The sequence below is a fragment of the Cucurbita pepo genome, chromosome 13 (assembly GCF_057944985.1).
Source record: "Cucurbita pepo subsp. pepo isolate OVF chromosome 13, ASM5794498v1, whole genome shotgun sequence".
NCBI classification, from domain to species: domain Eukaryota; kingdom Viridiplantae; phylum Streptophyta; class Magnoliopsida; order Cucurbitales; family Cucurbitaceae; genus Cucurbita; species Cucurbita pepo.
Window position 1 is genome coordinate 10,586,095 of NC_141810.1, and position 11,595 is coordinate 10,597,689.

Here is an 11,595-nt window from a genome sequence, read left to right on the forward strand (position 1 = left end):
CATAGTGTAGTAGTAGTATTTCGAGGAGTACCCGTCAGTTTTGATGCAGAGGTAACTAACAATGTATTTGCTCTACCTACTTACAACCAATGCTGCAGGTAACAAGATGCTAATACCGCCCTCGAATATTCAGTTCAATGTCGTGCTACAAACAATAAGCTTGGAGGGATCGACTGCCTTATGATTGGATCGACTGTAGGTTAAGCCATATGAGCTACGACCTTTTCAACCATTATTGTTAACTCTGCTTAAATAAAATTAATTTGTATTTATGGTTATTTAGTGATCAAGACAAATGAGTGGGTCATCTTCCTACTTACGATATCAGCAACTACATTCACCTTATCCAGATGGTACTATACATCCATGTCATAATCCTTTGCTAGTTGTAACCAACTTTGTTGCCACATGTTTAGCTCCTTTAAGCGAGGAAATACTTCAGGATCACTCTTCTCTCCATACGGTCAGAATTTACTGCAACTTATTTCTAGTTTGAATTAATTATGGAATATATGATATTCGTAATCATTTAATATTTGAATAATATATTAGTGAGGGAATATAGGTTAGATATTCGTAATCAGTTAAATTTGAATACTATATTTATTCTCAAGATTTAGTTAGTTTATATTTTATAGGTATTAGTTAGTATCTTGTATCCTATTTAAAGGTTGTGAATATCAATGAAGATGGAACCTTCGATCCCAATTCTATTTCTCATTCTTAAATCTGTATTCTTTCGTTGAGTAGTAATATTTTTCATATCTATTCACACTTTTGAGCGGTATTTATTGCGTCAGTTGGTATTAGAGCCAAGTTGGTATGGTTTGATATTATTACTCAACGAGATGAATGGTGGAAGTGCTTCTATGGGTATAGCTATGGAAAAGCTTGGTGGCAATAACTATAGTTATTGGAAGTTATCCATGGAAGCTTATCTACAAGGGCAAGATTTTTGGGATTTAATTGAAGGTGATGACATAGAAATTCCAGCAGATACTCCACAGAATGCAGAATTACGCCGACAATGGAAGATAAAATGCGGAAAAGCCTTATTTTCCTTGTGAACGTTGATTAGCAAGGAATATATTGATCATGTTCGTATTTAAAGTCACCAAAGCAAGTATGGGAAACACTTCAAAAGCTATTCACTAAGAAAAATACCGCTCGGTTGCAATTTCTAGATAATGAACTAGCTGTGATAACTCAAGGTAATTTTTCTATTGAAGAATATTTCTTGAAAGTGAAAAATCAATGTTCTGAAATTTCAGAATTAGATGCTGAGGAGCCAATGAGTGATGCTCGATTACGACGTTATCTTATTCGTGGATTAAGAAAAGATTTTATGCCCTTTATTTCCTCAATACAAGGGTGAGCAAATCAGCCTACAGTAATTGAACTGGAGAATCTTCTTTCCAATCACGAAGCCTTGATTAAGCAAATGACTAGCAGCAACAAGTTTTCCCCAAAGTCAGAAGATGTGTTGTATGTCAAAGATCAGAGGAGACAGAATTTTCATTCAAAGCCTACCCCAAGCAATGAGAATCAGATCAGAAGTGAGGAGTCGTCAAAGAAGCCATTTAAAGCTTGTTACAAGTGTGGAAAACATGGTCATTTTAAATGAGATTGTCAGGTGAAAGTGGATGGTATCGTTGCGGAAAGCCAGGTCATATTAAGCCAAATTGCCGAGTCAAAATGGAAGAATCAGAAGCAAATGATGTACATGAAAGTAAAAATTCTTCAAATTCTTTTGATCCAATTTGGGAATACTTTTTCACCACTGAGGTTCTTGATCAGCCAACAAACGTGATTTCAGCCGTATATCAAGATGATGTCTCTACAGATGATCAAAATTCTAATTCCACTACTTACGCTTCTGAATTTGATTCTCTCCAAATTCTGCCTCTGGACTCTCTTTTTTTCTCCGATGCCAATTCTGCCGCCCCTGGTGACCCCTCTGTTTATTCCACGCCTTCGAACTTGGGATTTGAGGAAAATGACGATTTTGAGCTCACTTTTGATGACCTTGACGACCTTTACCTCCCATCTGAGGCTGGCAATTTCCTCATCTTGGAGAATTTAGATCAAACTACCAATTCGTTGGACTTGCAGGCTGACTGGGAAGCTTCTGGGGGCGCTGCTGTTCGTGTTTGCAGCTTTGCATGCTCTCCAGGATTTGGGAGCTCTACGGTTTCATGCAAGCAGTCTCCCAATGAAGGTGAGTTTCTAAACTATCAATCTTCTGAATTAAGAACCGCAGATAACGAGTGTTTTTCGACCCATTCTGGTGGATGGGACTCAAAGAGTCCGAGGACTGTAAATTGTCCTTCCACAGAGCATGATGGCGGTGATAGTGATCATGAATTCTTAGGCGAGCCAGCGTCGTCTCACGGCTCGGGTTTTGAAAATTTTAATTATGGCGTCTCTAAGGCGGAGTATTATATTGTTATTGCCAAACAGAAGATTAAATCAGAGGAAATAGGGAAATTTTGTATGACAAAGAGGAAGAAAGAATAGAATGAAGGTAACGCGGATTTGAGATCTTCCAAATATCAAAGGACATATGTTCCTGCAGAAACTACCAATCCCCAATTGAGTTCCTGTCCTCTAAATGAGTCTAAATGAGGATGAAAAGAAGAGTAAAGGGCCCAGCAAAATGGAGGAAGGAGAATTAGAACCTGACCCTAAGGCTGAAAGTGCGCTTGCATCTGAACCTGAATTGAATCTTGAACCCGGACCAAATTCAAAATCGAAAATTGGATGTGAAGCTGAATTGTTTCCTAAGAGTGAAGATAAATTGGTAGAAGAAAAGCATTTGAATTCTGATAATGGTCAGAGGAAGGTTGAAAGTGAGAATCTAGACCAAGTTCAGAATGACAGTGCTATAGTAGAGGCTGAGTTGTTGGATAAGAGCATGGATGTGGCTAAAGAGAGAGAAGCTTACAGTGATGACGCTAGTTTATTAGAAAGTCGGGTGGGGAATTGTACCAAGGATGAACGTGATGTGGCTGACGAAGGCGACAAATTGGAAGACAGTTGGGTTGATGAAAGAGAGCAAAATAATGGGATGAATGCCAAAAACTTGTTAGAATCTTCAGTTCAGTTGGATGACGAGTGCAAGGAAAGCAAAGACATCGATCAAGAAGTGAAGACCAGAGATTTTGATGTATAGATAAAGGGGTAGAAAAAGAAATGTCAGATGGAGAGACAACAAAAACTACCAAGGCAATGACTCAAAATTTTAGGGTGGCATAAACTTCAAAAAAATAAAAAGAAAAATAAGAAGAGTGGGAGGACAAGAAATGATTTGGATAAGATTCTTGCTGAGCTAGGAGAGGGGTCTACTATATCAAAATCAGCAGACCCTCCTCTTTCTTCACAAGAGGCCAAAGTTGAGAACTCACCGGATCTTGTAACTCCTCTTGATACATCAGCTGAAAAGGAAGCTGAAGAAGAGAGCACAGAAACGACTGCAGCTAGGAAGAAGAAGAAGCGTAGGAAAAAGGAAAGAGAAAAGGAGAAGCTCCTAACTAACAAACAAGAAGGAAACAAAGTGAAGTGTGAAGTTTTTTTTGTAAAGCTCTTGGAGTTAGAAATAAGCTACACTAAGTAAGGGAGGCTAGGGAGGCTGACACAATTTAGTGCAACTTATTTCTAGTTTGAATTAGTTATGAAATATATGATATTCGTAATCTTTTAATATTTAAAGAATATATTAGTTATGGAATATATAGTAGATATTTGTAATAAGTTAAATTTGAATAGTTGTATATTTTATTTTATGCTCAAGATTTAGTTAGTTTATATTTTTCGTTGGTAAGTATTAGTTAGTATCTTGTATCCTATTTAAAGGTTGTGAATATCAATGAAGATTGAACTTTCCATCCCAATTGTATTTCTCATTCTTAAATAAGTATTCTAGTAATAATATTTTCATATTTATTTACATTTTTTAGTGGTAGATATTGCGTCACATACAAACAATGATTTCATATCTTCAACACAAATACTACGGTAACTAATAAAAATCATAGGTAAGGTAGTTCTGCTCATAATATTTTAGTTGACGAGAAGTATACACAATAACCTTTCCATGGTACATTAACACACACCCAATCCTTTTTTAGAAGCATCATTGTAGACCACGAAACCTCCTCCAATTGACAATGTGAGTATTGGGGTTGTCACTAGCATGTGTTTAAGATCCTAAAAGCTTGTCTCACACACTTCATCTCGTACAAAGGAATTGCTCTTCTAAGTCAACTAGGTTAGTGGTGAGACTATCTTCAATAAATCTCGTCAAATCACTTGTAATAGCCCATCAAGCCCAAGAAGCTACGTATCTCAATAATTTTAGTAGGACATGCCTTTCACATTAGTTGGGTTTAGAGAGACTCCATCCTTTGACACTACTTGTAGTAGGTAAAACTCGCATTTTGAAAACTTAGCATACAAACTATTCTACTTCGTGATGATCAAAATTATGTGGAGATATATCTCATGATCCCAATCTTAGAGTAGCTATGATGTCATTTATGAACCCAGTCACTTCTTGAATACTGATTCATCAATTCCATTAATACTATCGATACATTCATTAGCTCCAATGACATTACTAGAAATTTATAGCGGTCATATCTTGATCTAAATGTTGTGTCATTTGGGTGTCTACCACCATTATAGTTTGATTGAAAAAATTCACAACAGGAGGGAGGAGATATTTGTTCTTCACTGTCATATTTGTTCTTCACTGTCACTTTGTTTAACTCGATTGGTTTCTTTACAAATAAGATTCTGGTTGAAATCCCTCCATGGACATAATCATTTGGGAAAAAAAGTAAATCTATTTGGGAGTTTAGTTTTTATTTGGTGAATAGATTTCAAAATTTTAATGGATTTATTTATTTATTTATTTATTATTAGCATTTTGTTTTGATGTAAATTAGTCTAAAAATTAACCTTCGTAGGGAAAAAGAAAGGATGAGAATGGGGAGAGAGAGGGGAGACGAAGAAGGCAGGATTGAAATTTTGGAATCAACAAAGTGAAGAATGGACGTGATACTCCCTTGGATCATGAACTTTCTATCAATTTCTAAACCCACGAACCAGCAGCAGAAGATTCTCCTTCTCAATCAAGACGCCCCCAATTCATAACCCTTCTAATTTCATTCAATCAAATCCTCACCGGCGACCATGTCTTCTCCTTCCATGGAGGCGCCTGCCCAACAGATCCCTCTCTTACCCTCCCGTCATCCCTCCAACTCTGACGCCTCCACTTCCCCCATCGGCCCCCTTGCTGTTCTCTTCGCTCACGCCACTGGCCGCCGTGGAACTTCTATGGTGGTCCGGGAGACAGCGGCGCGTGAACTTGAAGAGCGCCGCATCGATTGGGGGTATTCCAAGCCGGTGGTGGCTCTTGACATTATGTGGAATTTGGCTTTCGTTTTCGCTTCTCTGGGTGTGCTTATTCACTCGGCCGATGAAAAACCTAACACGCCAATTCGGCTTTGGATTGTCGTTTATGCGGCTCAATGCTTGGTGCACGCTGTGCTTGTGTGGTTTGAATTCAGAAGGAGGAATGCGAGGAGGGCTAGGGATATGGAAACGCAGCATAATGCATATGTAGCTAATGAAAGCGATGAAGAAGATGGTACCCCCTGGAATCTCTCCGGGTGAGTAAAACTTCAATTCTCTCTGCTATATGAAGTTGTGACCGTCTTGAACTCAAACATTGCTTATTTTTACTCAAATTTGATATGGGTCTGAACTCGGTTTTGATTGAATTACAAGGCAGTGGATAGCTTTTCTGATTTAAATGTTGTATTGATTGAATGAATGAGTGAGTAAATTGGTCAGGATCGGTTATAGATTCCTGATTTGATGATTTATAAGTCATGAGCATGTAATTGACTTGGTGGTGGATGAGCAGTGTTGCCAAAAGATGTGAGTCAGTGAACACCCTGATATCATTAATTTGGTGGTTGTTTGGCTTTTACTGGGTCGTGGCTGGGGGTAACATCCTAATGCAGAATGCTCCATCTTTATACTGGTATGATTTTGAACCATCGTGATTCTGGCTGTGGTGGGGGGACATGCATCATTTATCTGCTTCTAATTCTGAGTTTATGCAGGTTGGCTGTGGTATTTCTGGCATTTGATGTGTTCTTTGCCATCTTTTGTGTTGTTTTGGCATGTTTGATAGGAATTGCTCTCTGTTGCTGCTTGCCTTGCATTATAGCTATTCTTTATGCTGTTGCAGGCCAGGTAAGAGGAAATCCCTGTTTCATGGCTGCCACACAGAGATGTTAACCAAATTCAGGCCCCATGAAACCTGCTAACTTCTTTCTTTCCTTCCTTTCCCCCTCACATTTCAACAGGAAGGTGCAACCGATGCTGATTTAAGTATGCTTCCCAAGTATCGATATCAAGTGTCCAATGAGCCTTCTTCCGGGGATGGTTTGATGGTTCCCGTCGAATCTAGCAGCAGACACTTAACGACTGAGCGTGTTCTATTACGCGAGGATGCGGTAAAGCGAACTCGTTTATCGTTATTCAGAAATGATCTTTCTCCTCTTTGTTGAATCAGTGTTCTTTCTAAATCCTTAATCATCTTTATGATCTTTGTTGTAGGAGTGCTGTATATGCCTTAGTCCTTACGAGGACGGAGCCGAGCTTCATGCTCTTCCATGCAATCACCATTTTCATTATGCGTGTATCACAAAATGGCTGAAGATGAATGCAACATGTCCTCTGTGCAAGTACAACATTCTAAAAAATTGTGAACCCGTGTAACGCTGAAGATGAAACGATGCTGTGAATTCCTGGTATGTACATATAGATCACGTCGTGATCCTGCTTCGTTCTGGTTCAAACTTGTTAGCCTTTTCTTGTTTCCGTTTCTTAGTGTTCATGCTGCCTGATCTCTGCTGTGCTTATTCTGTCTGAGACTACTTTGATCTGTAGCAGAAATTATGAATATCTTTCTGGTCAATGTGTTCAGATTAATATTTCATTATTCTATTTCAATTATTCTCTCCCTATTTATTATGGCTTATATATGAAGGTTGAACCTTTCTTCTAATAAGTGCCGACAATGTTAGATGTCGTTTTAGGATCTTTGCAAAATTTCACAAATAAAGCTAACTTAACAAATGATTCCGATCAAGAGCTAATTAGAAGGATGAATAACTCGGAGATCGAATTTGGAATCTATGATAGTCACTCTTAGATCCTAAGACGACTTACTCTAGAATTAGCTTGATCATGACTAATCCAATTGATAGATTTTTACTTCAAACCTAAAGCAAGGTTTGAAAATAATACCCATAGGGTTTCAAGAAAACACAAGGTTTTTGTATTCAATAATGATTTTTAAACTTGAATATTACATGTCTTTAAATAGGCCAACAAGATAATTCAAACATAATGTAGTTCAACTACCAACTACAAACGAGCTATTAAATAAAAATAGAAAAAGTCTTATAATCACTTTCCAGTATCAGGTGGTATTTATTGTTACTTCATTATTTTCTTGATTTGATACTTAAATCTTTTTTGTCTTGCTTGTTGTAATTGCTTCTTCGGGTACATGCAATTAATTAGTTGTTGGATTCATATCATCTTCCCTTAAAACAATTATCTGAATGAAGATTAATGTTTTAGATTCAGATTCAAAGGTGTAAGCAAAGAGGGATAATGCACAGATAAGAGACTTTATTGAACAAAGTGTTCAAACTTCTGCAGCTTTCCTAATAAATATACAATCAAACGCACTCTTCGAACTCGAAACTGTGGAAAATACCAACCTCTATTGCATACAATCATTATTACGCAAACATATATACTTGTAGACGATCGAGCCTACCGTACCAAACATGAGGAGGTAGCCCTCTAGATCTACATTACAATATCTATATAACTATGTGCAGGAAACCATCCTTTCAGGCTCTGAGAAATGACGTCTATAAGGCATAAATCTTCTCGAGGTCGGAGTTGTAATCATCATCATCAGATATGTTTACAGAGTGAGGCCACGAGAATGACTTGCTTCCACTTGCTCGTCTGATTTGTCTTTGAGAATCACTGCGAAAGATACCAAAATGTTGTCGAAAAACCAAGTAGCACATGGTTGCAAGAGTTGCAACAAGAATTGGAACTCCGACGAGGGTAATGGCGAGAGCCATCCATGTTTCTTGCCCTACGACAACATACGCTATTGATATGAAAGCACCAGAGGTGCAAGCACAGGCAGCCCACATTAGCTTGTTCACGACCGACACGACCTGCTTTTGAGCTGTTGTGTCCCATGCTACTAAAGTAATTTGAACCACCACAACAGCTAAAGATATGAACAGAGATATAGTGTTTAGAAGGCAGAATACTTGGAAACCCATGTTATCAGCTATATTTGCCTTCCCCACGTCTTTACCGTTTTGTATATACTGACCAGGCAAATTGAAGATAGCCAGGAATGCAATGGATGCAAAAAGAACAGCCACAACCGTGATGGAATTTGTGGTATTCTGAACAGCCTCCCTGTGGAGCTTCTTCAGCTCTTTCACAATCCCAGAAACTCTGTGACGCGTTTTTTCGTTTTGGATAAGCTGCGAGTGAACCTCGTGTTTGATATCGCTTACTGTCCGCTTCAGCTCCATTGCTTCATCTACTTGGCCAACATGCCTTGCATATTTAGCCCCAGCTTCCTCCAATGCTTCTTTAATCTCCAGTGAAGATTCGCTGTATTGCAGTTTATCAGCCAAGTCCATAGCAGTTTCCCCTTGACTATTGATTGCATTGACATCAAGCGATGTAAAGCTCAGCAAAAGGCTTACAATCTGAGAAACAACCAACAGGTCATGAATCATATGTTATGTGCTCTACCCATTTCTAATATAAACTTAGCAATCTAAATGTATCACACCTCAGAGCGACACTTTCTAGTAGCTATATGCAACGCGGTGTTTCCCATCTTGTCTCGTTCGTTGAGTACCGACGCATCGACATGCAATAGCTCCTTGACTGCTGCAGTGCTCTGACCTTTCACAGCCATATGAAGTGCAGTCTGGGACTTCTTGTCTTTAATGGCTACTATTCCAGGATCACGATCGATAAGCGTTTTAACGATTCGAAGGAGGCCATACCTAGCTACATTATGCAGAGCTGTCTTTCCGTTCTTTCTTACTATTCTCATTGTACTCACATCCGCATCTAAGATAGCATCAACTACTTCCAAATGGTCCTGTACAGCAGCTGAATACAGGGGGCTCGTGTTTGAGGAGTCACATGACCGGCAAAGCTCCGGCCATATACCCAAAACCTCCCTTACAATCCCTGAAACAAGGTGAAACTTTAACTCTCAAGATCTTTTGAGAAAAAACCCTCCAATTGATACTAATTTAAAGCAAGATTCATCAGTAGAAGCTAAAGTTGAGAGTGGTACCTAGATGACCACGCTTAGCAGCAACATGGAAAGGGTTCATATCAGATTTGGACCTAATTTTCAGGATTTGGAGAGTGGAAAATTGAAGCAAATAGGTAAAAACCTCGTGGAGATTATTGTGAGCAGCCACGTACAAAGGCGTCTCTCCAGCATCGTTCTGCATCGCCATCAGATCGGTAATCGAAGAACCCTCGGCCTGTTCATCTCCGGCGAGCTTATCCAAGGCCTGCTTGACAGCCTCAAGGTCCCCAGATCGGACGACAGAGAAGAACGACTGATGGGTGATGAATCGCAGAGCCTTCGACTCCATCGCACAACCCACAAATTCACCCCCGCCTTCTCGAATTAATTTCAATCCCTTAAAACCCACCAAGAACGAGCTTATTTTGGGGTCCCCTTCGATTGGATTGGGAGAGAAGAGAGCCGAATGTGAAGAGAGAGCGAGGGGAAGTGGATAATTTAATGGAGCTTTCGCTTTCTTTGTGAAAATTACAGCGACCCATTATGCACAGTAGAGAAGTGGTAGATATGAAAGTAAAGTGGGAGATCGTTTCTTGGTTTGTTTGTCGCGAATTCAGTGTTCATCACAGGCGAAATTAGAGTGAATTTTCGGGGAAATTTAAGATCATAATGTAATGGATTTGTGTTGAAAGAGGGAAAGAAGAACATGTTCATGTGAGCAGCTGCTGGGTTCCTTGAAATAACTAAACCGTGTCGCTCTGTCCTCGCATCATTATGCCGTCGCCCTTTTTTCTTTTTTAATTATCTTTTTCTTTTCTGAAAACATTTAATTTAGTCTCTAAATTTTAAAAATAATTTATAAAAATTAATGATATATATAAGAAAAGGATATAGTTATGAATAGTTGACTTTTATTTTTTCTAAAAAATATCATCAAACTAATAATTGAGATTGCAAAAAACAGAAAGAAAAAAAAAAAAACAATAGTTTTTTTTTTCAACGTGTTTTCTTTTCGTTTGTTCGTTAATCTATTATTTTCTTTTTTTTTTTCTTTTTAAGTTCAACTCATTTAATAAAAAAGAACTGATTTTTATTTTAATAAACACTGTAACCACATATTTTTATTAAAATTTCTACGTATCAAAATAAAATAAATATTCATTTAGAATATATATTTTTAGTTTGAAACAAACGATCTAAGTAGAAGGAATTAAAATATACGTTGAGATACTGAGATGGAAAGCTTCACAACAACTAGGAGTTTATATACTAATGACTTTAGTAGTTACAAATAAAATAGTTCATTTTAAGCAACTACGGAAAACAAGATATAAGATTTTATCTTATAAAATGTTTTTTCGTATTACTTAAAGTTTTGTTTTTAACTTTTAGGTATAAACTTAATCCATAAATGAAAATAAGGCTCCACAACATACACCTTGTAAGGATCGAACTGACTCGATGATTCAAAAAAATGGGTAAATTTTTTTGTGAAATAAAGAAGATTGAAATTTAAAACATAATTTACATTATAACAAATAGTGTGTGCACATTAGTAATTTAAAGTACAACATAATGGTTAAAATACAAAAAAAGGATAGACGCATAACATTTTAAAACAAAAGAGTTGAGAATGACGGGTGAGGGTCTATGACACCTACTCCAGAGTCCGCTCCCAATTTCGACCAACTCCTTATCGGCTAAAAAAAAAGGAGAATAAGGAATGAGTACAAGACTTAGTAAGTAGCCTACTTGTAGGCTTTTAAAACTGTCCTTGATATGATAGGGTACCACATTTTTTGTTCCTTGTCTTGTTCTTGTTGTAAGTAATTAGGCCATCTAATTCTTGTTCTTGACTTGGGGTTCTTATCTTGTCCTTTCTTTAAGGGCCTATGTAATATGGTTCTTGGTTCTTGGTCCTTTGTTCTTGGTTCTTGTCCTTAGAACTAGGATCTTGATCCATGTTCTAGTCCTGGATCTTTCTCTCATTCTTGGTACTTTCAAGGTTCTTGTTCTATTCTTGATTCTTTCTCCAAGACACTCCCCTAAGATTTACAGTACTACCCATGCAACTGGTAATCCTGTGTCCAAGGCAGCGACACAACCTTAACTTACATCCAAGGCTTCATGCGTTCCAAGCAACGTAGTCTTAACCCGCATCTTAAGGCTTGCCCTTCGATACGATCCAAGGCTTC

General features: G+C 38.0%; 2 protein-coding genes across 2 annotated transcripts; one reads left to right on the top strand and one right to left on the bottom strand.

Annotated features, from left to right (window-relative positions):
* Positions 1-4,946: 4,946 nt before the first annotated feature.
* LOC111809380 (E3 ubiquitin protein ligase RIE1) lies at positions 4,947-7,029 on the top strand. Its single transcript, XM_023695831.2, has 5 exons — positions 4,947-5,672; positions 5,930-6,049; positions 6,132-6,264; positions 6,378-6,527; positions 6,631-7,029. Exons 1-5 carry the CDS (start codon positions 5,194-5,196, stop codon positions 6,790-6,792), a joined length of 1,044 nt encoding a protein of 347 aa, XP_023551599.2. The 5' UTR covers positions 4,947-5,193; the 3' UTR covers positions 6,793-7,029.
* Positions 7,030-7,693: 664 nt separating this feature from the next.
* LOC111808868 (ankyrin repeat-containing protein At2g01680) lies at positions 7,694-10,031 on the bottom strand. Its single transcript, XM_023695085.2, has 3 exons — positions 9,440-10,031; positions 8,921-9,330; positions 7,694-8,834 (listed from the first exon to the last, which is right to left on the bottom strand). Exons 1-3 carry the CDS (start codon positions 9,747-9,749, stop codon positions 7,962-7,964), a joined length of 1,593 nt encoding a protein of 530 aa, XP_023550853.2. The 5' UTR covers positions 9,750-10,031; the 3' UTR covers positions 7,694-7,961.
* Between the last annotated feature and the right edge of the window lie 1,564 nt (positions 10,032-11,595).

Coding starts and splice junctions, on each gene's coding strand:
- LOC111808868 (XM_023695085.2), bottom strand. CDS start 9,749: ATGGAGTCGAAGGCTCTGCGATTCATCACCCATCAGTCGTTCTTCTCT. Junction 9,331..9,439: donor TGCTAAGCGTGGTCATCTAG/GTACCACTCTCA, acceptor ACCTTGTTTCAG/GGATTGTAAGGGAGGTTTTG. Junction 8,835..8,920: donor CTAGAAAGTGTCGCTCTGAG/GTGTGATACATT, acceptor GTTGTTTCTCAG/ATTGTAAGCCTTTTGCTGAG.
- LOC111809380 (XM_023695831.2), top strand. CDS start 5,194: ATGTCTTCTCCTTCCATGGAGGCGCCTGCCCAACAGATCCCTCTCTTA. Junction 5,673..5,929: donor ACCCCCTGGAATCTCTCCGG/GTGAGTAAAACT, acceptor GTGGATGAGCAG/TGTTGCCAAAAGATGTGAGT. Junction 6,265..6,377: donor TTTATGCTGTTGCAGGCCAG/GTAAGAGGAAAT, acceptor ACATTTCAACAG/GAAGGTGCAACCGATGCTGA.